General features: G+C 44.4%; 1 protein-coding gene across 1 annotated transcript in view; it reads left to right on the forward strand.

The window, feature by feature from the left end:
* The window catches only part of LOC119539958, a 200,858-nt gene extending 192,998 nt beyond the window's left edge, over window positions 1–7,860 (forward strand). The window contains 2 exon segments of the mRNA XM_037843889.1: window positions 5,263–5,364; window positions 7,609–7,860. Coding sequence (XP_037699817.1) covers window positions 5,263–5,364; window positions 7,609–7,662 — 156 coding nt within the window. The 3' untranslated portion in view covers window positions 7,663–7,860.
* Window positions 7,861–25,280: the final 17,420 nt, after the last annotated feature.

The following is a 25,280-nucleotide window of genomic DNA, read 5'->3' on the forward strand; positions in this document are numbered from 1 at the left end:
GGCTTCTTAGAGTAATTGTTTTAGAAAAAGGAAAAAGGATTAAAAAAAGGGCCCTCCTCAGAGATCTAATGGGCTATTGAAATGCTAAGAGACAAAGCAATTAGGGCCATTAAGGAAAGGTCCACAGGGCAGAGAGATCAGCTTTTCTTCGGGATTTGCATATGAGCCTCAGGGCCTGAGCTCTGCCCTTCCCCTTTCTATGTTCACCAGCATTCCAAAAATCCTCCGCTTTTATTTTGGAGTTTTTCGTGTTGTTTTTTTCTATGCCTGTCTCCTCTCTGCTGGGCTGGCTGCTCTCAGATTCTCTGGTGTCTGGTCTCAGTCTATCTATGGTTGTAGTTTGGATCAGTAGAATGAGTTTCTGATAAGGGCCGCCACTGCAGTTCTCCCTTCTCCTTCCTGGAGCTGACAGCCCCTCCTCCCACGAGACTGAGCCTGGCAGGGAGGGGTGCGGGTCCCCTGGCCACAAAAACTTACAGATTTCGCTGATCTCAGCAGTTCCACGTTTTCATGAGTGTTGTATGAAGTATGCCCAAAGCCAGATTGCTCTGTGGTGTCCAGTCCACGCAGTTCCTGGCTTTCTACCTACTTTCCTGGAGGAGTAACTAAAACATACAGCTCACCAGTCCGCCATCTTGCCCCGCCTCTCCCGGCCCTATTCATTTTATGTGTGTTTTCTCCAGTCCTCAGAACAACCTGTAAAGGAGGTGTTATCTCTTGCCATCTGGCAAACCACCCCAAAACTTAGTAGCTTAAAACAACGGCCATTTACTGTCATGATTCTGTGGATTGACTGGACAGTTTTCGGCTCCATGTGGCTGCATTCAACTGAAAGCTCAGCTAGGATCCTCAGTTCCCCTCCAAGCGGCCTCCCTTTCCCTCTAGCAGAATAGCCTGGACTCCCTTAAAGCAGGGCAGCTGAGTTCCAGGAGGGGAAGGTTCCAGGAGGACAAGCCCCGGTGTACAAATGTTTATGAAGGCTGTTTACATCATGCTTGCTAATGTCCCGTTGGACTTCATGTCCTTCATTGGGAGCCACCAAGGCAAGAGTCTGTCCAAATAGGTATCATTTATCCCTCTTTTGCAGATGAGGATGCAAGGCTCAGAGAGGTCAATCCAGTTGCCTAAAGTCATTCTGAAGCCAGGGATGGGGTACCCAGGTCTGTCTGACCCCAAGGAACATCTGCTGATAATATGGTGTCAACCTGGTGCCTGGTGGGAATGGTGAGGGGGCAGGAACCAGGAGCCCAGAGTAAATGGCAGCTGAACTTCCAGGCCTCTCGAACCCAGAGGACAACCTGGCACATTCCCTGACCCACCTGTTGAGTGCTCTCCCTGATGTTTCCCTCCAGCAGATCACAGCCCTGGGACTTGTGAGGGCAGACACAGCATTGGGAGGCATTGCAAACATGCTCCAGGGCACAGTCTGAGTTTTTCAGAATGGGGGCTCTGTCTGCACCACCACCCCCCCCCCAGCCTTGTCCCTATCCCTGACTCCAGCATAGGTTTCTGCAGTGGGTCCTTATCCACTCTGCCTGGAATGTCCCTCCCACTTTGTGAAACTAGTTTGTTTCCTACAAGAATTAAGAGCCCTCCCCTGGGCACCCCAGCCCCAGAGCTTCCCCTGATCACAGCATCCACCACACTGGGCCGTTATCTGACTGCCCTTACCTGTGGTGCTCTCCTTAGGAGAGGGGCCTTACAGACTGTCTCTGGCTCCCAGCATCCACACCCAGCAGTGGGTGCACTGAAAGGAAGGGTGTTCCTTCTGGAGGTTACTCAGAGTCTCAGCACAATGCACGTCTCTCTGTGGCTCCCAAAGACTTTAGCAGACAACTTCTAGGCACCTACCAGGTATCCTGCCCTAGGCTGGGAAACATGGGACACTGAGTCATGCAGGCCCATGTTCCAGCCAAAATTCTTTCTCACATTAGCTGGTTGACACTGAGCAAGACAGAGTCCCACCTCCCCTCCACATCCAACAGACAAGAATATCCCCTGCCCAGTGAAACTCACCCAGGATCAGAGTCCACAAGAGCTTGGGGCTAATATTCATGTGTCAGGGATTCTTCTCTTGATGGTGAATGATTTGTAGGGCCCTAAAAAAGGCTTCTCTGCATCCAAATGGACTTCCGCTCCCAGTATCCCTTGATCTTTCATGCCTGAAATCCTGCCACCCATCATTCATTTGGACTAAGGCTCAATTACTGTTTATACCCAAATGACCCCTGTTAAAGGATGCCAACTGATCTGGAAAGGTTAACATGCTAGCCCAGGAGCAAGAGGCTGCTATACATTAATGAACATCTCTTTCGTGGTCAGTCCCCAGCACTGGTGTTGGAACCAGTACACGAGCTTTTTGGAGACAAGTTGGCAATATACATCAAAGGCCTTAGAATATGCACTCTTTGAGGCAGGAATTCCTCCACTGGAGATTTATTCTAAGGAAACAGTGTGTTCCAAACTGTGTGTGAAAGGAAGCCTTAGTTACAGTAGCACAGAATTCTAAACAACCTAAATGTCCAAGCATAGGTCATCAGCTAAATGATGGTACGTATGTACAATACAGTTCTCCCAAGGCTGGCTTCATGGACCTGTGGTCTGTGCAGTTACTCAAAGGCCAGTGCTCAGAGAGCCCCATGTTTGGTTAATACTCAGTGGCCACCCTCTTAAAATCTTAGTACTTTTGAACAAAGGCCCCACATTTTCATTTTGCACTGAGCCCTGCGTATTCTGTAGCCATTTCCTGAATATTACATAACAATTAAAATAATGCTTATGGAGAATATTTGTTGAAATAGGAAACTGTTCCTATTATGTGAAGAAACTAGAATACTAAACCATAAATGATGCAATCCTAATTTTGTTAAAAAAATGTATATATACATGTATATACACACACATTGATGGAAAAGAGGGGGAAAAAAGGCTGGAAGGAAATACACCAAAATGATAGAGTAATTATCTTCTCTGGAAAATACAGGTTTGTTTTTTTTTTTTTAACTACTTTCTTCTTTTGAGCTTTTTGTAGTTTCCAATACAGAGGGTGTGAATATGCTCACTAATTCTAGTATTTCCAGTAGAAGCAGAAGTATACATATCATAGCTGAAAACCAGCAATTCTTTCTTGTGCCCCTGATTGAGCAGATCCCTTTGTAGGCTAAAGAGTAGACTTCTGAGTAAACAAGCGACGAGAAGACCAGTTGATGAGGGAACCAAGTCTTCTTGCAAGCTCCCTGACATTGCAGATTGCCTGATGTTTCAGTCCCTACTTCCCTTCACAGGCCTGGTTCAGACAAGGCTCCCAGTGAACGGGCATCTTGTCTCATTTGTGGCATGTGGTCATTAGTGGTCTTCACCCGTGACGTGTCCCGTCAAACACTGACCACATGGTGTTCTGACTTGGAGGCAGATAGGTACCCCGGGTGAGTCCCTGGAGCAGGGAGAGGAGCCTCCCACCACCTCAGGCCTTCCTGTGCCCCATCTTCCTCTCTAAACAGTTAGGAGCACAGGCCAGAGTCGTGCCCTAGCAGCCCACCGGGCCCCACCCGCCTCCGTTGTGAGCTCATTGCCGCAGCATCCCGCCAGCAGAGGGCAGTAACAAGCAAACGCAGAAAGGGACTGGGGGCGGGGCGCCGGGAAGGAAGCGGGAGTTGTTCCCCTTTGTGGGAAATGGCCCCACTCACTCCACACCCATTTCCTAGCTTTCTCCCTGTCTCCCAAATCCTTATTAGGCTGTTGCTGACTGTCCCAAGTCTCAGCCAAGCATGGGAGGGAACACAGCAATCCTCCAACCTTAAACCTCTAAAGCCAAGACTCCGATCTAATCATACTCACCCCCATCATGTGACACGTGGGAACACTGGGACCCAATGGAGGGATGGACTTGCTCAGAGCCACTCAGCGAGCAAGGGGCAGACCAAGTTCTGACCTCTGCAGTGGAGACACAGGGCTGGTCATGTGTGATTGCCCCTTAGGCAAGGCTATTGAAAAGGAGGAGGGCAGCTGCCCATACCAGAAATGCTCTTTCCACGTTTCATGCCCAGCCTTGGGAGAGACAGGGGCAAGAGCGGTCCCAGTCTAGAGCACAGGCTCATGGCCAGGCTGGGGAGACAGGAGGGCCCTAGCTCTAAATTCCAACACTTGGAGCTACTCCAAAAAGACCTAAATCTCCCATGGGCACATGCTGGGCCGCCTCCTGTTTGTCTTGCCCCCAGCACACCCAGCACCTGGCAGGGCCCCCAGTACTTGGAGAAGATGTGGGGGATGCCTGGCAGCACTCATCTGTGCTCCACTGAGCCCAGGCAGGGCAACAGGATTTTCCTCCTCTCTCTCCCATGGCTCCCTGGTTCCCATCCAGTGAGCTTCCTGAGCATGACTTGTGCAGTCATATCTCTCTGCCTCCATCTCATGATCCTCCGGCCCTGGTGCCTCCTCCCTGAGCCTCCCCTTCCCTCCACTCACATCTGGGCTCCCACAGCCTCTGGTCTGCAGTTCTGGTGACAGTGGGTGTGTAAAGAAGCAGAGGAGGAGTACAGTGGGAAGAGGCACTGTGGTGCCCAGTGATCTCTGCTCAGATCTGGCGCTTCCGTTGGCCACTTAACCTGGGCACATCCCTGACCCCAGTCTGTCAAGTGGAGGTGCTAATCCATACTCCAGATGAACAATCATGAGGATTTAGAGACAGCGTAGAGTGCCTGTGGAGGCAAGCAGCTAATGGCCACCATTTGTACTTATAGTGTGGGTATTTATATCTCCAGTCATTCTTCTCATGAGGTGAGGAGTTCTTTGAGGATAGGGGTGGGATGGTTTGGTGTTCCGTGACCTAGGAAAGGTTGAAACAATGAATGAATGGATGAATGTCTGGGGATGGGCAGGGTTCTCTGGGAAGTCTGTCCCTCATCAGCACAACAAGGAAAAGCAGCCCTCATCCCCCCACCCCATATACAGAGTCTGCTCTCGGCCCCCAGAAGGCCCTCCTTCCTACCAGCCTCATTCTCAGACTTTGCCCTGAGAGCCCCACCCCATGACTTTTTCCCTGTGAATTGCCCTTTTAAAAGACGAAGTTCTTCATAAATTGTGAAACTTATTTTCACACTTTAATTGGAGCAGGTGGTGGGTAGGGAATGTTGGGTTGCAAATTTTCTGTAATGAAATTGACTTCAATGCATCCTCAGCTATCAAGGTTGAGGGCTTCCCTCTCTCCTCGGCCCCCAGGGGCTACTTGCTTAAGACCCACCGACTGTGCTTCTTGCTTGGCAGACCACGGTGAGCTGGGACGGGGACAAGCTGGAGTGTGTGCAGAAGGGCGAGAAGGAGGGGCGCGGCTGGACCCAGTGGATCGAGGGTGATGAGCTGCACCTGGTAGGTTCCTGGGCCGGGGGTGGGGATGGGGGATCACACCTCCAGAGGCCCTGGTCACTACTGATGTCCGGATGGCCATTGGAAGACCTTGGTTCTGCTCCAAACCTTCTCTTCCAAGGGGCTGGAGAAGTTGCTCAAGTGACTTTATTTTTTCCTTTTTTTTTCAATGCATGTTCTTACTGTGAACTCCAACACACACACACAACACTAACAACTTTCAAAGTACGACCCAACAAGCAGAGAACAAACTTCAAAGAATGCTGTGGGTCACAGCTCCACAACTCCAGCCACCTCCATTACCATAAAATACAACATGCATACAGAAAGATGTCAACCCTTGATGTACAGCTCAACAAGCAGTCATAGAGGCAATCTAAAAAAACTGCCATGGGCTATAGTTCCACAGCCCCAGTTCCCTCGTGGCTATGCAATATAGGGTATTTGCAGAAAGGTGAAGACCCCCAAAGCACAATTCAAAGATTAGCCACAGAGCAAATTCCAAAGGATGCCATAGGGTACATAGGTACAGTTCAGTGACTTTAAAAACTGAGCAATGTGTTTGCAAGGTCTAGGCTAACCCAGTTGTCGAGTCTGAGGGAGGAGGTGAAGGTTCATCTACTAAGCCTCAGGTACTGAGCCAAGCCTTTTTTCATTCCTTTTTTCTTTCCATTTCCTCAGCAACCCTATCTATGGGCCAGGTACTGTTGTTCTTATTTGCGGGATGAGGACATGGAGGCTCTGAAAGATTAGATTACACATCCAAGTTGCACATATAGAGATAGTGGGCGAACCAAAACTTGCTCCCAAGTGATGTATATTTTCACCATGACAAACTGTGGCAGGACAGAGCCAATAAGAATTCTCTAAGCATCTCTAAGACATGATCTCATTATAGGTTGGGGTTGGGGGTACCTTCCTCAGCTCAGTGGGCCCCACTCACCCTGTCCTCCAGCTTGGGACCTCAGGCCAAAGCCACTTCCACCCTGTCTCCCGCCTGGGAAAAACACACAGATCCATAGTAGGGGCCTTGGCCCCCAGAGGGCTCCATGTTTTCTGGAACATAGCACAAGTATATGTCCTCTGAGGCAAGGCCTCCCATCACTCCTCTGACCCCTTCACACACCCCCAGCTATCTTCCTTCTGTGGATGGAACCTGGTCCAGGTGACCTAGATTCTAGTAACAACTCACTGGGTACCTTTGAGTGGGTCCTTTCCTTCCCTTGGCCTCATCTACAAAATGTCATCTTAGCACATGGAGTTTCTATGGAGATCAGGGTCTGCAAGAGCTTTGAGAAGTGTGAATGCTGAGGAGAGACTCAAGATTGTTAATTTCAGAGGCAGCTTGGCTTAGAGCAGAGAGCCTGGGCTAAAAGGCCAGACCTTGAGCAGGCTCCTCCTTGAGCCTCAGCAAAGAGGGTGGATTAAATGATCTCCATTGGCCCTTTCAGCTCAATGGTTCTCTGGCTCTTGAGATTGCAAACTGGGGCATGCAGGCCTGCTTTATTTGGTCCCCAAAGGGCTTCTTAGTTTTTCAGGCAACAGTTTCAAACTTGGGAGATGTCACATAAATATCCAGATTCACAACCTCCTTCAAAAAAACTTAGAAGATGTGGCAACACGGCTGCCATTCCCACCTGACAAATCAGTGGGGGCTGGGCAGGGGTAGCCCTGTGGGTAGGGCATGGGCTTTCCTGGCTGCATTTTAAAATCACCTGGGGGGCTTTTTAAAAATACCAATTCCAGTGTTCACCCAGTATCCAGTGATACTGATATAACTGGTCCAGACTGGGGCCCAGGCATTTTTTTCAAATTCCCTAGGTGATTGTAACGTGTAGCTGAAGCTGAGAGGTACTGAACTAATTTGCAACTCCTGGTTGTGGTAGCTTACAGAGCTCCTTTGTGAGTCAAGCCATGTGTCTGGACCCAATTTTGTTCAGCCTGGACATAGGTTCTTAGAGCCTTTTGGCCCTTTGGGGATGGTAGGGGGCCAGGGGAGGCATCACGAGGTCCTTTTGGTCAGCTCCGAGCCACATTTGTTCCCTCAGCAGCTTCACCCATAGTGTGTGGCAGAGTCTGATCGCTACTGATCTACTTCAACTACCTTAATGAGACATTGGTTTGTTTGGACCAACTCTTGGAAAAAAATAGCAGCCACTGGGTATTTTCAAAATTCCTGCAGCTATATGCATTGAACTCCAAGTGTGACCTTGCTCTGGCCAACGACAAGCATCTGTTTTATTTCAGGAGATGAGAGCGCAGGGTGTGGTCTGCAAGCAAGTGTTCAAGAAGGTGCACTGAGGCCCCTGCAGATGGCCAGACTGTGGCCACAAGGAAGGAGGGGTGTGGCCCTGCGGGCCCGGTTGCCCCTCTTGGTACTGCATGGTGTAGGGACATCTAGCCAGCCCCTGGCATCTGCTAGCAGAGTCTGTCTCTTGGCCTTGTTTCTTTTCCTTTTCTTAAAAAGAAGTTGTTTCAATAAAAGTGATCTCTGCTTAAGACGTCTGTTTTGGAAAAGCTTCAGAACCCCACTGTGCTCACTTTTTCTCCAAGGCTCTTGAAGCTGGCTTTTCCTGATTTCACCCCTGGGCATAAGGAAGAAATTCAGCCACCTACCTGCACATTTAGTCCTGATATTGTAACCATGCATGGCTTTTCCTATGCGTCCAGTCAGGGCCAAAGTGTGTAGTGGGTGATTCACAAGCAGGAGAAGGTGCCGTCCACGCTTGGGAACTTAAAACCTAGGTAAGGAGAACTGAGCAGCAGAAAGCAGCATAATAACTGCACTATACACATAGGAGATGCTCAACAAATTATTTGGGGATGAAATGGAACCAGACAGAATATCAAAACCTAAGCAAAACCAAGGTGCACCTTAAACAAAGGCAATCACCTATTGAATTTTATCTCTGAAGTGTCATGAGTACACACTTCGCCAACCCACAATCATCCCTGCCCCTCTCCACCAAGGCCACATCCACATTTTTAACTATTTGTTATAGCAGTGTCCTACTTCCTGGTACCAAAATCTATATCATTCTCCTAGGGCACCAACTGAGCGGCTTAAAACAAAAGTAATTTATCCTCCCACAGTTCTGGAGGCCGAAGTCCAAAATCTACCTGTCAGCAGGGCCATGGGCTATCTGAAGGCTCTAGGGAAGATTCTTTCCTTGTCCCTTCCTAGCTTCTGGTGTCTTCCAGCAATCCTTGGTGCTCCTAGGCTTGAAGCTGCATCACTCCAATCTCCGCCTCTGTCATCACATGTCCTTCTCCCCTGTGTGTCTCTGTCTTGGTGTCCAAATTTCCCTCTTATAAGGACACCCGTCATACTGGATTTAGGACACCCGTCATATTGGATGGGTATGACCTCATCTTATCTTGATTGTATCTTCAATGACCCTAATTCTAAATAAGGGCACATTCACAGGTACTTTGGACTAGGACTTCAATATATCATTTTGGGGACACAACCCACAGCACATGAGTACACCCTGCCCTCCACCCCCACCCCATTCCTCACTTATAGGCTGATGTAAATCCTTTCTTTTCACTGTTGTAGGTGAGGCTTAACTTGCAAAACCTCCCAGAGGAGGGAAAGCAGCCTTATGTTAACACTAAAATATAAAGGATTGCTAGCTGTGCCTTTGCATAAAGAAACACGGAAACTGAAGGGGAATTAGGAGTTGGGAACCCAGGATAGGGAAAACAATGGGGAAAGGGAAGACTCAAACACTGAAAACCCCTGTGGTAAACCTCAAAATCTTTTCAGGCTATATCTGCCCTTGGAAAGAGCACTGGGCCAGGAGTCAGATGAACTGGGTTCAAATTCCAACTCCACCACTCATGGGGCAACACCACACCTCTGGGCCCCATGTCTTCAGTTGGAAAAACCACAATAATAATCTGTCTCATTTCTTGCACAGATGGGTTGTGAAGCTTGTAATGCATATGAGACTTATAGACTGCCACATTCTAGACCAGTGGTTCTCAGACTTGGCCACACATTAGAACCACTTGGGGAGCTTTCAAAATTCCTTATACTGAGGCCACTCCCCAGAGCCACTTACATCTGAGTGTCTGGAGGTGGGACCCAGGCATCAGCAGTTTTTAAAGCTCCCCAGATGATTCTAATGTGCATCTGGGGCTGAGAACAACCACCCTATGTTACTGGTTCTCAGCTGAAGGTGAGTTAGCCCCCACCCCCACTGGACATTTGATGGTGTCCGGAGACATTTGATGGTCACTACTTGTGGAGTGCAGCTATTGGCATCTAATGGGTAGAAGCCATGGATGCTGCTAAACATCCTGCAGTGTACAAGACTGTCCCCTTCAACAAAGGATTGTCCTGCCCAGAATGTCAATAATGAGAAGGTTGAAAAACCCTGCTCTGGGCACACATAAGAAATGTTTTCTTTCTTTTTTTCTTTTTTTTTTTTTTTTATTGCATAGGTAACTTCCCTAGAAATGAAATCCTAGAATTGCCTAAAATCCTGGAGACCCCTTTACCTTCGCAGCCCTGGTCTCTTCCTGAGTTTAGAGAACTCAAAGGCAAAGATTCTTCTAAAGACAATCATTTGTTTGTCCCACAGACGTTTGATGAAGGCCTGTCATGTGCCAGATACTCATCTACTCTCAAACCTGTTGGGCCTCAGAAGTGTTTGGAACACAATCCCATCCCATCCCAGGTATTGAGACCCCTATCAGACCTCCACCTCCAGTACATAAATGCCTCACCCAACAGTTAGGGGGTGTGGTGGTTTCAAGCTATATGTACCCCAGAAAAACATGTTCTTAAATTTAATCCCTTTCTGTGGGTATGAACCCACTGTATGTAAGACCTTCAGATTAGGTTACCTCTGTGTGTGGCCCAGCCCAATCAGGGTGGGTTTTGATCCTATTACTGGAGTCCTTTATAAGCAGAATGAATTCAGACACAGGAGGGGGGGAGGGAGGAGAAGGGAGGGGAAGGGAAGAGAAGAGAAGGGAAGAGAAGGAAGAGACTAGAAGTTGCCATGTGCATTGCCATGTGACAAACTAAGGACCAAGGATCACTGGCAGCCAGCCCCAGAATGCCACAGTCCTCGGGGAGAAAGCATTGCCTTGATAATGCCCTGATCTGAAATTTCTTTTAGCCTCAAAACCGTAAGGGAATAAACTCTCATTGTTTAAGCCAACCCATTGCATGGTATTTGCTTGAGCAGCCTAGGAAACTAAAACGGGGGTTGACTGATGGGGGGCTCAAAGGCATGAACTTACCCTGTTAGAGTAAGTATCCAGGTAATGCACGAGTTGTGGCCCCACCCCCGGGAGCCCCAGATCCCATGGAGAGACACAGGCCCCTCCGATTGAACAGTTTGCATCCTGGAACCTGTTGTAGTGGGCAGCAGTAGGGAGCCACAGGAGGTTTCTAAGTGACAGTATCAGTCTTCCAGAAGAATTAATCTAGCAGCCATTCTCTCAGTAATAAAAAGAAAAGAGTAAGGAAAACCAGTCAGGAGCTTAGCACAAGGCGGTCACATTTAATTCAAAAATTCACTTCATATGAGACTAATCTCCCTCCAAAAAATACATGTAAAGAGGTAGGGATGTTTCCTATTGTGCATAAGTCTTTTAACCACAGAAGTGTATTTTTGGCTTTAATGCTGCTTTCCGTTTTCTCTGCACTTCCTCCAATATTTTGCAGGGGCTTGTTCCTAAATTGGTAGCAGCATGTAGCATGATGGTTGTTTGGCCTTCTTTGTGGCATTTAGCACCTCTCAGCTCCAGTCCAAAGCTTTGATGTTGACTCCATTTTCTGATCACTACTGCAGGCTCCACCACTTGGATGCCATTGTTACAGGATGAAACAGGGATTTCCAGTTCTGACAACAGTGCCTGATAACATAACCAGGCACTAGTCGTGGAATCACTCACTAAATTTCCAAAGCATGACAACAATCCCACAATGCCCACAAATACTGACAAAGGATGGACGGTGTCCATTTATCAGCTCCACTGGAGCCACCAGCTTCTGAAAATAGAGTTCCCATGTCTTACAGATCCCTGGGCCCACCAGCGTGGATATACAGAATTCATGACCATTTTTGAACCAGGGGCAGGAGTGTTACATTATTTCAAACTACAAGCAAAGTGGGAGCTTATTAAATATACATGTCTTATAACCTCAAATTTGCAGCGTCTCGGACAGGAGCTGCTAAGGCTGAGCCTATGTTAATGGTAGGCCCTTGCCAAGGAAAGCCAGCAGGGTCTCTGGAGCCACACAGCCTGGGTTCAAATCCCAGCTCTGCTACTTCCTAGCTCCAAGAGGTTAAGGGAAGTCATATAGCTTCTTTGCGACTCAGTTTACCCATCTTGAAATTGGGGCTAACAAATTCTCACAGAATTTTTGTGAGGATTAAATGAATTTAATAAAGATAAGCAGCTTAAAGCAGATATATATTTTATTTGTGAAGGGATTTGAACACTGTCTGGCATATAAGAAGCCAATTTGCATGTGGGCTAAAAAAAAGTTTAAAGGTACCTCAGGAGTAGAGTCGACATGATTTCATTACAGACAAGTTGTAAGTTACAGAACAGCAGGGGGAGCCAGGGAAACGACTAACAGAAATCAGGGAGGCGCCCCCCCCAAATCAGGACTGCCAGGAAGCCCCTCTACTTCAGTGGCAGATGGAGATGCTGGAGCAGGGAGACCTTGATCACCTGGGGGTGTGAACCCAAGTGCAGATTCTCTGCCACCCCCACCCCCAAGATACTGTTTGGGACCCCAAGGCTTCTGAAGCATAGACACAGTGATCCTCGGTCATAGGGCTGCCCGGAGGATGAACTTCAGACCCTCCACCCCAAAACCTTCCCATGTGCGTATCCTGACAAGGTGAGCCTGGAGGACCCCTCTGGAAGCCCTAATTTATAACCTCTGTCTCAGTTAATTAGGTCACCATTACTGCTCCTTTCAGGTGCAAATTAAACAGCTGGAAGGCTGAAGACTTGCAATTAAACTGCTTAATTCTCTGCAATATTCTTTATCCACACCAACAGGGACAGAAGCAATCCCCACCATGCCTCCCCACCTCCACCTGCAGATCTGGGTGTCTCACAACCCTGAGTTCCCATGGGCTTCTCAACCCCAGCCCCAAATCTCCCACTGAGCTGGGACCTGCAGGGCTGAGTCCACGCAGGTGGTCTGCTCCTACTAATGTCACAGGAATGACCTTGACTCTCAGAGGAGTTGGTACAAGGACAGGGAGGGCTGTACCTTTAGAGCTACTCTAGAAGGGACACCTACAAATGGTGACAACATCCCACCCCAATCCCAATTATCAAAATCCTACTAGTTCTTTGAGACAAATTTGGGGTCCTCCTCCCCCACCTCCCCTATACCTGTTCACTGCAACCCCCAGGATGCCCCTTCTTTGAGCTCCGAGCCTCTCAAGGATAAGCCTGGCCTTTTCCATTTTTAAGACCCTGCACCCCCACCCCACAATGAAGAAATACCAGATCAGAATTACAAAAGCTGTGGTTTATTTTAAATGGGTACACATAACAAATTAAATAATTTAGTACACACAAAAGAAAACAATGTAATATAATTATGTTTTGCTGGTCCCAAAATGATTATAGGATTTACAAAATTCATGAATTCATAGTGTATCTGAGGCAGTCTACTCCATTCATGGTGTTCAGGTTTAAAGGTGGAGACTGAACTTCAATCTTTCTCTGTGACCTCCTTGCATAACTTCATTTGGTGATACTGTCAAAAGTTGAAAAGCCCTTCATGGATACGATGCCAGGGCCAAATGGGTCCCCTTCCCCAACACAGCTTGCCCCCATTACAGGCCCTGTTTGAATTCCTGACACCTACTTCTCAGTCTTATAATGGTCTTATTCATCCGTAGTGGATATTTGTCACATTGTGGCTGCCCACCATCTTGTGAACAGCTTTTCCATGTTTGGGGAATTTTCTTCATTAGAAATTCTATCTCTCTGAAGCACTAATAGAACTCACTTTCCCAGCCTACGTTGCAGCCAGGATTCAGGCATAAGACCTGCTACACTCCCCCAGTGTTCTAGTTTGCTAATGCTGCTGGAATGCAAAAACCAGAAATGGATTGGCTTTTATAAAAGGGGGTTTATTTGGTTACACAGTTACAGTGTTAAGGCCATAAAGTGTCCAAGGTAATGCATCAACAATTGGGTACCTTCACTGGAGGATGGCCATTGGCGTCCGGAAAACCTCTGTTCGCTGCGAAGTCACATGGCTGGCATCTGCTCCAAAGTTCTGGTTTCAAAATGGCTTTCTCCCAGGATGGTCCTCTCTAGGCTGCAGCTTCTCTTCAAAATGTCACTCTCAGTTGCTCTTGGGGTGTTTGTCTCCAGAGCAAAAGTCTGCTTTCAAAGGCCATCTCCAAAATGTCTCTGTAAACTGCAGTTCCTCTCTCAGCTCCTGTGCATTCTTCAAAGTGTCCCTCTTGGCTGTAGCAAGCTTGCTCCTTCTGTCTGAGCTTATATAGTGCTCCAGTAAACTAATCAAGGCCCATGCTGAATGGGTGGGGCCACGCCTCCATGGAAATTATCCAATGAAAGATCTCGCCCACAGTTGAGTGATCACTTCTTCACAGAAATATCCAATCAAGAGTCTCCAGCCCAATCAATACTAATATGTCTCCTGCTCACACAAGACTGCATCAAAGATAATTGGGTTTGGGGGGACATAATACATCCAAACCAGCACAACCAGTTAGATGTCCATGAGTGCTTCCCTGGTTTGGAAGATAACATGTAAGGAAGGGGAAGGACATGGATTTGATCCTTTGGAAACGGTGGCAGCAGAGGGATCTGGCTTTGGGTGGCACCAGCTGTGGAGCTTCTGTTTCCCACTGCCCAGTGCCATGGGTGCTATTACACTGGCAATGAACACTGAAGCAGCACTGCAATGTAGATTGTGCATTGATCCTGACCGGTAAGTCGGCTTCAAGCTTGACTTTGGAGATTTGTGGGATTCCTAAAATTCCTTAAGTTCCTTTTCCTTGTAAGCTAGCCTGAGTGGTTCTGTCAGCAATTAAGAAGCCTGACTGCTAAGCCTTTTGAGGAGTATCTGCCCGTTTCATAACCCTCCCCCTTCCCTGAGCAGTTACAACCATGGATGTGCTTTTTGTCCTGCTCTGAAGCCACAGCTGATCAGACCAGGGGTCACAGGGCCAATCAGATCATCTCTCCCGGGAACCTGGAACTGGGGTTGGGAGATGCGGGTCAGTCTCTGCTACTGCTGAAATGGAGGCCCCAGAACCTCAAGGCACTGGGAGGGGTGGGAGGGATCTTGTGCCTGGTGTGTGGAGAGGCAGAAAAAGCTGGTCTGCAGAGACAGAAATGAAGCAAGTACTCAGGGAGATGTTCGGGGAGGCGGCTGCTGCTGTGTTCTGGTGACTTTTCAGGTCTTGAACACACAACCCTTTGTCAGGCCCAGTGGCACCTCCCAAGAGTTCTTCCTGTGTCCTTATTTCAAATTTCCCTCTTGGGCTTAAGCTAGTGGGGTTTTGTACTTAAAACCAAAAGAATCTTTGCTAAAATAGTCAGTCATTTGGTAACTAATCACTTACTTCTTGAGATTTCCTTAGGTGGTTGTCTTGTCTTCTCTAGTTTATATGAATATAATAATCCATGTAATATTATATTTATATAATATATATAATTCTATTCTATTGTTTTATTTTATTGGACTGTTTACATAAAAATACATTTAATACATTTTATTAATAAGTTTATACATTTAATAGACCATGTGTGTGTATTACACACATACCTCTGCAATAGATCCCCACCTACCTTCTTGAAATGATCAATCAATTTTTTAAAGTATTGCAAATGCACAATACTTTGTCAAAGTGGCTGCCTCTAAAGATTGAATCTGGAGGGCCAGGGGAAAGAGCATGAACTTTACTTTTTCTTTTCACCTTATATCACTTATATGATTTGTTATTTTTTAAATGAGAGTATATTTTTTATTAAATACAAAGACAGTTAATAATCCCCATTATTAATGAATTGAGACAATGATCATCAATGGCTGTTGATATCACAAAATAAAGAGCAACCAGACCTGATGTGCCTCTTCCACACCACTACCTATGAAGTCATCTTGCCAAGAAATCCTCTTGGAATCTGATCATCTCTGGATCTATCTACAAATTTAAAGAAAGTGCAGGGACTGAGAAACACATTAAAGGACACTACAGGGATGCAATCAGTAAAACCCAGACTGTGAGAAACTCTACAGGACAAACAACCTGGTTTCTTCAACACATAAATTGTAAGGGTAAAACAGAGACATGGAGGAAGAACATATAGTCTAAAAGAGATTTAAGAGACACATCACCTAATTGTACTATTTGCCCTTATTTGAGTCCTGATTCACAAATGGATAGTAAACACAAAATAAACTGAAACAAATAAAACAAAAGTGTATATGAGAAAATTAGGGAAATTTGTATATTGACAGGGTATTTGAATTACTGTTACATTTTTAGGAGTGGTAAAGGCATTGTGGCCATGTATTTTAAAAGTTTTTATGTTTTAGAGATACACACAGACATATTTATGGATAAAGGGACATAATGTCTGAGATTTTCTTAAACATAATTGAAGAAGGGAGGAGTAGTAGAGATGAAATAAGACTGGCCATGAGTTGATAAATGCTGAAGCTGGGTGACGAGTATATGGAATCCATTAATCATTCTGTTTGCTTATATATTTGAAAATGAAATTTTCCATGATAAAAGCTCTTTTAAAAACTAGCTAAAATAAGTAAATTTAAAATGAATAACTAAGCCTGCAAAGAATCAAACTCCATCTGCCTTTACTATGAGTACCCTTATAGAGCTGATCAGCAGGGTTAGCCAGGCACTTTCCATTTTAGATAAAAGTATGGGAAGCAATTGCTTCTCTTTAAAGGAAGGTGGAGGGTGAAGCAGTTTGGATGTGGAGACTGAGAAGCTGTAGTGCTCTCTGGCCATCTGGTCTCCCGAGTTACACTGGAAACCATGGAGCCCTGTGCCATGGCCACCATGCATCACTTCTCCATCCCAGCTAGTTGGTTCTACCACCCACTGGCAACCAGCTTTCTCTGGCATAAACAATCTGGATGACCTCTGTGGCCAAGAAAACGTTGGAAAGTATATGCAGGGGGTTGGTCTTCCAGAGCTAGCTAGATTCAGGTTCAGGTGCTGTGGGAGAATTGGAGTGGAGTCAGTAGGATAATGTTCCTGACATGGTCCAGGAGAGCGGCTGTAAGTGGCCAGAGCAAGGCAGTACAATGGTATGGTAGGTGGAGTTATGTACCCCAACTAAAGGCTTGATCTTACTCTTAACCCGCATCCCTGTGGACGTGAACCCATTGTAAATAGGACCTTTTAAAGATGTTACTTTTACTTAATGTGTAGCCCAACTGAATGAGGGTGGATCTTAATCCAGATTACTGGGGACCTTGAAAGACAAAGTCCCAGGGAGGAGCCAGAAGCCAGAAGTTAGTGGGGACCTGGGAGAAAAAGGAGAGGATATCACCAGGTGACCGGAAGCAGGATTCAAGCCAAAGAACCTCAAAAATTGCCAGCAACCAGCAACAGAACACTATAGATTTAGGGGAGAAAGCTGGCTTTGCTGTTATCTTGATTTCAGACATCTAAAATCATAAGCCTATTAATTCCTTTTTGTTAAGCCAACCCATTGTGTGGTTTTTGTGATAGCAGTTCAGGCAAACTAAGATATGCGGGATGGAGAGGAAGGCAGTTGGAATCAACAGTGCTAAAGGAGAATCTGTAGGATTTATCAAATGATTAAATATGGAGGGAAAGGGAGGGCAAAGAATCCCAGAAAAAAAATTTGCCGTCAAGTCTCAGGCACCTTATATACTTTATTTCCTTCAGTCCTCACCATCAGTGTCATGGACCTTGCCAATCTTCCTGTCCCATGTCTTACCTTTTCTTCTCTTAATAACACCTAATTCCTGCAGTTTTGACAGGGCCAACCCCTCCTTCCCCCCAATCAATTTCAGGGTTGGGCACACAATGCAGACCTAGCTACTGGACCTGGGACAAGGACATAATCCTGGATTTTTAGCTAGAACTACTGGTGAAAAGGTTCTTTCTATCATTTGGGGATGCTAAAGGATAAGCTGGAGCTGCTGACAGCCATTAAGTGGATAGAGTCTTTGTGAAATGAAAGAAAGCAGAGGCAAGAGATGAAGAGGTGCTTTATCATCTGAGCAACAGGATCCAGTCCTGTCCAAAGCCAGTTCTAACCCTGGGCTTTTCAGTTATGAGCCAATTAGATTCTTTTTGTTTGTTCTTAATAAGGATGAGTTGGGTTCTGTTACTTGCAACTAATATAACAACCCTATAAGATAATTACTGTCCCCAACTTCCTGAAGGAACTGAATCTCCAAGAAGTTAGTGAAATTGCCTAAAATTATGCACTTACCCATGTCAAGACATAGTGTTCTTTCTTCCTAACCCATTCCCTCCTTCCTCATCCACCTTTTATTTAGAGAGGGTCTTCAAAACACAGAATGAGAGAGTTTTGTGAGCATTGAGTTTTTGAAATGAGGCAGTCTTGATGTTAACCAAAGAAAGATTTGTCTTACAGACATTTAAATTTCAAATTTTTGAAGGACCCATAGTCTTCTCCAATGCACCTAAGATTTCCAGGACCTAACATCCCCACACCCTACCAACACTCAACACTCTCTCTCTCTCTCTGTCTCTCTCTCTCTCTCTCTCTCTCTCTCTCTCTCTCTCTCTGTCTCTCTCTCTCTCTCTCTCTCTCTCTCTCTCTCTCACACACACACACACACACACACACACACACACAAACACACTCCTCTGGCATGGAGCCTGAACCCTGCGGTTGGAGGAAGAACAGTAGTAATAAGGCCAATGAAATGAAGACAGAGGAGGAGAATAAAGAGGGAAACCTAGGGAAGGAAGGAGCAATGGTGGCTTTGAAGTAGGTTGGCGAATTCTTTGACACCCTTCCCTTCAAAAAGTGGAGCCTAATTCCCCTCCCCTTGAATATGGGCTGGTGGTAGAGGTAATGCCCTGTGACTCCTGAGGCTAGGTCAGAAAAGGACCCAGCTTCCTCCTGAGCTTTTGCACCTCTTGGATCACTTGCTCTAAGCGATGCCGTGAGGATAGCTGAGCAGCCCTGTGGTGAGGCCTCCCCATCAATCCCCCTTTAGAAGCAGACCCTCCAGCCCAGCTAAGTTGCTCCACTTCCTCACCCATTGAAGCTGTGAGATAATAAATGTTCATGTTGTTTTAAGTCACTGAGTTTTGGGGTAATTTGTTACACAGCATTAGATAACTCATATAGGAGCTCTCAGATACACATCAGGGTGGCTTCTGTGTGGCTGACAGTGTCTCAGGAACCACAAAGAACCGCCGTGTCCTATTCTCTGACCCATGTGTATGACACATTAGCTGAGGGGAAGCCTTCCTTTCTGCTCTTCCAGGCCTTACAGGTAGGCAGAGCTAGGATTGTCACCTGGGTCTTTCTGATGCCAAAGCCTGTCTTTTCCATGAGGCCACACTTCAGATTCTGAATGCCAAGGAGCTAGAAGAAAGGAGGCACTGTCACAGACAGGTCGGGAAGAGTGAACAAATCTCAGGTTGTTCTTTTGAATCCTGGAGAGGCTAAGAATTAGAGGTTAGAATAAGATGGCGGTTCTCTTATTGATTTATTTAAAATTGGATGGAACTAAATAAAAAGAGGGGGGAAATATCAGATACCAGTTTCAAAATGGCCTTAGGGAATTGAGATGTTTCCCTGGTATCTTTCACTCCTCCACAAATGTGTGTTGATCATCCACTCAGTGCCTGGGCTAAGGCTGTGCATTCGCATGGTAAATGTTCCATCAAGACCAGGTGTTTCCCAGACGGCCAGTTCTGCTGGAGCTCAGAAGCTCACTGGCAAATGGAGCAGCACTGGGTGCAGGAATCTAGGAAGGCCCCTTGCAGGAGATTGTACCAAGCAGACTAAGTAGACATTCGAAAAGGTACAAGAGGGGAAGGCACAGACATGCAGCCCCAATGGATGCACGCTGGGTGGCCCCTTGTGTGGGGGGATTATTAGGGGGGAAGAAATATTTTCAGACTTTTTGCTTTTAAAGGAAGAACCTGAAGGATGAATGCCTTCATCAAATGGAGCAATTGTAAACCCATCTTGACATCTCAGACGCCATGACAGGTGTGTGTGTGGCAGGGGAATCTTAGACTCACCACGACAGGTGTGTTTGTGGTGGGGGAGTTTGGGGAAATTGCCTATGCAGACAAGAGGTACTTTAATTGTTATATCACATCTCCCCTCCTCATTTTATTGTTTGAGGTCCTCCTTAAGAAATCCCTTCCCAATAGCTCCTGGACACAACTTTTCTGTTTGAATGTCTCCTCTCTTGAAGTGAATGTGATGCTACCTGCTCCACATTATTTCTCTTCCCATTTCCCCCTTAAAAATGCCCCATCCTCTCTTCTCTAGCAAATTCTTATGAACTTGCTCAAAGCATCCCTCCTCTAAGAAGCCTTCCTTGATTGATTCTCTCCCAACTAATTCCACTCGATTTTGATTGGTTTGATGCTTCCGTAATCTTGTCATGGAAGGAGCAAGTCAGGTTGTCCATCCCAGGAACTCTTTCTAGCTGGCCTATTTGATCACTGTGCATGGCCTCCATCAGACTATCTTCAGCCAGGTAGAACCTTGTCTCATGCTGTTCTCATCCCTAATCACTTTGCCCAGTGTTCTCTGAGTTACTGGACTTGCGAGTAAGTTAATTAATAGCTTGAACTTCACAGACTGTGGTTATCAGCCCAACCTTGACTATGCTTTCAATTATCGTTTATGGCCCTTCTAGAAAGACCTCCAGAAATGTTAAGAAATCTTCCTGCCACGCAGCAATGGGTCGGGACCTTTGGCCCATAGAAAAGGTGTTGCTATGCAGATGAGGTGGGCATTGCATCATCTAATTTGGGGTATCAGGATTATGCCTGGGATGTCTTAAGAAAATCTCTGCTATTTTGCACTTTGGGACTCTCACCATTTTACAGTCCCTGTTGATAATCCTCAAGGTTGCCATAATCAACCAGATATTTTTCTCCCAAGCCTTATCTATTCTTTTTTTTTTTTATTTTGACTCCAAAGTCTTTTTTAATTTAGAACAGCTCCCCCCTCCCTTGATTTTTTTAATCATATTTTTTATTGTGGAATATAACGTATATACAAAAAGGTGCTAACTTTCAAATTACAATTTAATAAGTAGCTATAGAACAAATTTCAAAGAATGCTATGGGTTACATTCCACCACTTCAGTTCTTTCCTTCTAGCTATTCTAATAGCCTAGCAGCAAAGAAAAATAAGATTGTATAAAGATTCAGGATTCATAATCCTTTGTTAAATTCCATCGTGTCTGTTTCTACTCCTTTCTCTAGTTTAATCACTTTCCCGGTCTTCAGGGATGTCTAGGCAGTGACCATCCTAACTTGTTCATATTGAAAAGGGTGTCAACATTATGGGAAAAGGGGATACAACTGGTTGATGTTCTTGAAGAGGCTGTCTCTGGGTTTGGGGACTTAGCTGGCATAGGAGCTCTCTGGAGGATTTAAGTTTTTGAAGAATAAACTTAGTGAGTGAAACTTTTATAGAACCTCAGTTAGAGACTCAGGTACTCTTTAGGGTTTTGGGGACTACTGCTGACTTGGACTTACTTATTCTTTAAGACTCAGCTAAAGGCCCTACCTAAGCAAGACGCCTTCCCCATCAGCCCTGGATGACCACCCTGGCTGACACTGGTCGTAACTAAATTCCATTCTTTTCGTTGCCCATTGTTTTAGCCTTTCAGTGGTCTGCTTCTGTCTGCCAGCATCTTGCATTCCTTCTCATCTTTGTTTCCTCTGTCTGTTTCATAAGGAGGTCGCCTCTGTCTTCAATCTCATTGTCAAGGCAAGCATTCCCCAGGACAGAGACCATATCCTACCAAAAATCCTCTTCTAGCTGGAAAAGGAGTTTGAATCAACATTTGGGGGCACCGTTATCCAACTAGACACAAATTCTGCTTGAAGACCTCACACAACCAGTGTCAGATCTAGGATACAAAAATAAGTAAAGACAGAGGGCACCAAAATCATAAAATTAATTAAGTAGAGCTAATACTTTTATAATGAATTTATACCCCAAAGCCTGAATGTAAAAATTATTTTTTAAAGCCCAGGGAACATTGATTTAAAAAATGGATCACATATTAGAGCACAAAGAGGACCTCACCAATTTCCAATAAATAAATATAATGCAAACTACATTATCTGATCACATGCACAACAAAAGAATCAAACAGAAAAAAAAAACAAAAATAAACGCTAGAATAAAACTACAGACATTAACATCAATAGCAATAAAGCTTTACCACCTGGTAATTGGGAAGGGGGGGAACCCTTAAAAAACTGTTGGATCAAACATTAACTCAAAATTCAATGGCAGTAAGACAGCATGGTACTGGCACAAAGATAGACATATAGATCAATGGAATCGAATTGAGAATTCAGAGATAGACCCTCAGATCTATGGCCGACTGATCTTTGATAAGGCCCCCAAAGTCACCGAACTGAGCCATAATGGTCTTTTCAACAAATGGGGCTGGGAGAGTTGGATATCCATATCCAAAAGAATGAAAGAGGACCCCTACCTCACCCCCTACACAAAAATTAACTCAAAATGGACCAAAGATCTCAATATAAAAGAAAGTACCATAAAACTCCTAGAAGATAATGTAGGAAAACATCTTCAAGACCTTGTATTAGGAGGCCACTTCCTAGACTTTACACCCAAAGCACAAGCAACAAAAGAGAAAATAGATAAATGGGAACTCCTCAAGCTTAGAAGTTTCTGCACCTCAAAGGAATTTCTCAAAAAGATAAAGAGGCAGCCAACTCAATGGGAAAAAATTTTTGGAAACCATGTATCTGACAAAAGACTGATATCTTGCATATACAAAGAAATCCTACAACTCAATGACAATAGTACAGACAGCCCAATTATAAAATGGGCAAAAGATATGAAAAGACAGTTCTCTGAAGAGGAAATACAAATGACCAAGAAACACATGAAAAAATGTTCAGCTTCACTAGCTATTAGAGAGATGCAAATTAAGACCACAATGAGATACCATCTAACACCGGTTAGAATGGCTGCCATTAAACAAACAGGAAACTACAAATGCTGGAGGGGATGTGGAGAAATCGGAACTCTTATTCATTGTTGGTGGGACTGTATAATGGTTCAGCCACTCTGGAAGTCAGTCTGGCAGTTCCTTAGAAAACTAGATATAGAGCTACCATTCGATCCAGCGATTGCACTCCTCGGTATATACCCGGAAGATCGGAAAGCAGTGACACGAACAGATCTCTGCACGCCAATGTTCATAGCAGCATTATTCACAATTGCCAAGAGATGGAAACAACCCAAATGTCCTTCAACAGATGAGTGGATAAATAAAATGTGGTATATACACACGATGGAATACTACGCGGCAGTAAGAAGGAACGATCTGGTGAAACATATGACAACATGGATGAACCTTGAAGACATAATGCTGAGCGAAATAAGCCAGGCACAAAAAGAGAAATATTATATGCTACCACTAATGTGAACTTTGAAAAATGTAAAACAAATGGTTTATAAAAAAAAAAAAAAAAAAAAAAAAAAAAAAAAAAAAAAATTCAATGGCAGAATAGTTAGAAATTAATAATAATGACAATACTACATGGCAGAAAATATTTGCAAATTCCAAATCCAACAAAAGACTCATATCCATAATAGGTAAAGAACTTTCTACCTTCAACAATAAGAAAACAAACAATTCGATTGGAAAATGGGCAAAAGACTTGAATAGACAACTGTTCATGTGTCAAATAAGCACATGAAATGAAATTCAACATCATTAGTTATTAGGAAAATGCAAATTAAAAAACAATGTGATACCCCTCCATACCTATTAGAATGGTTAAAATTAAAAATACGGAAAATGCCAAATTCTGGCACGGATGATAAATACTGGATCACTCATACATTGCTGGTGGTAATGCAAATGGTATCACAACTCTGGAAAACAATCTCGCAGTTTCTTAAAATATTAACATACACTTACCACTTGACCCAGCAGTCGCACTCCTGGTCATTTATCCCTGATAAATGAAAACTTATGTTAATACAAAAATCTACACACAAATGCTCACAGCAGCTTTACTCATTATAGAAAAAACTAGAAACAACCCAGGGGAATGGCTAAACAGACTGTGCTCAATACCTACAATGGAATATTACTCGCTAATAAAAAGGAACAATTAATATGACAATTTGGATGGAGTTTAGGGTATTATGCAAAGTGAAAAAGCCAATCTTAAATCCTGTTTATATATCGTTATCTAAATGCCAAAATTATAGAGATGGATAACACATCAGTGGTTGCCAGGGGTTAGGGAAGTGTAGGTAGGACGTGACTGTAAAGGGGAAGCATGAGGGAGTTCCTTTATGGGACAGAATAGTTATATATCTTGATTGTAGTGGTGGTTGTACAAATCTGTACATTTTGATGAAATGTCACAGAATTACACACAAAGACATAAAAAAATGAGGGCATGCAAAGCACTGGTGAAATTTGAGTAAGATCTGTAGTCTAGGTAATTTTATTGTGCCCAACAATCTCCTGGTTTTGCTAATGCTCCACAGTTATGTTAGATTCACCATCAGGGAAGACTGGGTGGTGGTTGCACAGGGGTGTCTGCACTATTTTTACAAATTTTCATGAATCTGTATTATTTCAAAATAATAAGTTTTAAAATAGCACTACATACAAAATCCTAAGGAATATGGTTCAAACAAGGCTCAGAGGAAAAAATCATACCCCTAAATATGTAATATTATTCAACAGAGAAAGTATGGAAATAAGTGAATTAAGAATTTAAAAGTTAGAAAAAGAAGAGCAAAATAAATCTAAGGAAGGAATTGATGAAGAAAAAAGCAGAAATTAATGACATTGAAAACAGAAAAATAGAACAAATTAAAGAATTGGGTCATTTAAAATAAAATAAACCACTAGCTAACCAAACCAAGGAAAAGTCAGAACTCATAAGTATGCAAAATGAAAATTAGATTAGAGAAAGAGTCACTGATACAGAGGAAATAGAAGTAAGTACAATTATTTCTTCAAGAAATGGAAGATTTTCAATTAAAATATAAATTACCAAAACCGACCCCAGAATAGATTTGAAAATATAAATAAACAGATTACCTTGAACAAAGTTGAGAAAGTTGTCAAAGAATGCCCTTCCCCACAGTAGCACTAGGCCCAGTTTCATAGGCAAATTTTACAAAATCTTCAAGAAACAATGCTTTTGCATTTTGTTTTCCTTCAGGTCTTCTTATTTGGTGTGTGCATATTTATTCCCTTTTTTTTTTTTTTTTTTTGGTTTGTGTATATTTATTCCCTTTTTATGTCTGTACTCTCATCCCTTCCCCCTCCATAAGCAGCCATTTTAATGATGTCATGTTTGCCTGCTCTTGCAAGATGTGTATTGTTTTATGATACTGTTATTTTTTTGTTATCTTCATGAATAATAAATTTTATTTAAAGCACTATATAGAACATTTGAACAACAGCCAAATACGCAGAGCTGAAAGCAGGATTTGAACAAACACCTGCACACCAGTGTTCAAGGCAGCACCACCTATGATAGCAAAAGGTAGAAGCTGCCTGTGTCCACCAACAGGTAAATGGACAAACAGGCGTGGTACATACACACAATGGAACAACACAGCCACGAAAAGGAACGAAGCCCTGACACATGCCGCAACATGGACGAACCCTGAAGACACCATGCTGAGCGAAA

Source organism: Choloepus didactylus, chromosome 1 (genome assembly GCF_015220235.1).
Source record: "Choloepus didactylus isolate mChoDid1 chromosome 1, mChoDid1.pri, whole genome shotgun sequence".
In the NCBI taxonomy this organism is placed as follows: domain Eukaryota; kingdom Metazoa; phylum Chordata; class Mammalia; order Pilosa; family Megalonychidae; genus Choloepus; species Choloepus didactylus.